Source organism: Trypanosoma rangeli, assembly GCF_003719475.1.
Source record: "Trypanosoma rangeli strain AM80 chromosome Unknown Tra_15.4_contig_00077, whole genome shotgun sequence".
Taxonomy (NCBI): domain Eukaryota; phylum Euglenozoa; class Kinetoplastea; order Trypanosomatida; family Trypanosomatidae; genus Trypanosoma; species Trypanosoma rangeli.
In genome coordinates this window covers 1-1,424 of record NW_021705822.1, presented here as the reverse complement: position 1 = coordinate 1,424, position 1,424 = coordinate 1, and the positions used below count along the sequence as shown (strand labels likewise).

The 1,424-nt window shown below is 63.6% G+C and overlaps 2 protein-coding genes across 2 annotated transcripts in view; both read left to right on the top strand.

The window, feature by feature from the left end:
• TraAM80_03090 (microtubule-associated protein Gb4) overlaps positions 1-27 on the top strand; it is a gene marked incomplete at both ends in the record, with an annotated part of 2,472 nt that extends 2,445 nt beyond the window's left edge. The window contains one exon of the mRNA XM_029380070.1: positions 1-27. This exon is cut by the window's left edge and continues 2,445 nt beyond it. Coding sequence (XP_029240041.1) covers positions 1-27 — 27 coding nt within the window.
• Positions 28-190: 163 nt separating this feature from the next.
• On the top strand, positions 191-1,424 carry TraAM80_03089 (mitotubule-associated protein Gb4; the record flags this gene model as incomplete). Its single annotated transcript, XM_029380069.1, has 1 exon — positions 191-1,424. A coding segment is annotated over one exon (1,234 nt), but the record flags the coding sequence as incomplete, so codon positions are not given.

The following is a 1,424-nucleotide window of genomic DNA, read 5'->3' as shown; positions in this document are numbered from 1 at the left end:
GTCGGCTGTGCTGACGAGGCGGTTTGACGGTGACGACTGGGACATCGTGATTGATGGCAGTCGCGGGAAGCTCGAGGACGCGTTCTGCAGGGAGACGGCTGCCGCGTTGGGCGTGTCGCAGAGGCAGGTTGTGTGTGTGGACTGCAGGATCGGAAGCCTTTTCGTGGACTTCAAGGTGCTTGGGTGCGCCATGAGCGACGCAGAGATCATGGAACGGACGAAGGCGCACCCGTACCACGAGGTGCATGCACTGCACGTGCCACGCATCCGTTTCTCCAGCAATGGTCGTGCGTCGGTCCCCCGCGCCCTTACGTCCAGCGAAGTGGTCGTTCCCGCCGGCGCCCCCGTGTGGGCGCAACACAGCGTGGGATTCAAGGGCGAGGACTGGGACCACGTGGTGGAGACGAGGGGGGAAGATGTGATGCGTGCGTTTGCGAAGGAGACGGCTGCGGCGGTTGGGGTGGATGAGGGTGGCGTGCGTGGTGTAGTTCTAAAGCCCGAGGCTGATGGCTTGCTTGTTGAATTTGAGCTGAGGCGCCCGGCGTCGCTGACGGAGCAGGATGGTAAAGCGGCGATGGATGTATGCAAATACAAGGCTGTTTGGGCAGTGTATCAGGAGGTGCTTCTTGGCATGGAGGAGAAGGTCGTGACCACGCACGAGCTTGGGTTCGAGGGCGAGGACTGGGACTACGTGCTGGAGCGGCGGGACGCGGAGGTGAAGGAGGCGGCGGCCATCGAGACGGCGCGGGCGCTCGGAGTGGGGCGCGAGGACGTGGTGGAGGTGGGGCTTGACGTTGTGCCGCAGAGCCTCGTCGTGTTCGTCACGGTACGTCACTCGTCAAAGCTGAGCGACAGCCAGGTGGACGGGATGCTGGCGCAGTGCCAGTACAAGACACTGTGGGCACTGTACGACACGCGGCCGTTGGAGTCGGCTGTGCTGACGAGGCGGTTTGACGGTGACGACTGGGACATCGTGATTGATGGCAGTCGCGGGAAGCTCGAGGACGCGTTCTGCAGGGAGACGGCTGCCGCGTTGGGCGTGTCGCAGAGGCAGGTTGTGTGTGTGGACTGCAGGATCGGAAGCCTTTTCGTGGACTTCAAGGTGCTTGGGTGCGCCATGAGCGACGCAGAGATCATGGAACGGACGAAGGCGCACCCGTACCACGAGGTGCATGCACTGCACGTGCCACGCATCCGTTTCTCCAGCAATGGTCGTGCGTCGGTCCCCCGCGCCCTTACGTCCAGCGAAGTGGTCGTTCCCGCCGGCGCCCCCGTGTGGGCGCAACACAGCGTGGGATTCAAGGGCGAGGACTGGGACCACGTGGTGGAGACGAGGGGGGAAGATGTGATGCGTGCGTTTGCGAAGGAGACGGCTGCGGCGGTTGGGGTGGATGAGGGTGGCGTGCGTGGTGTAGTTCTAAAGC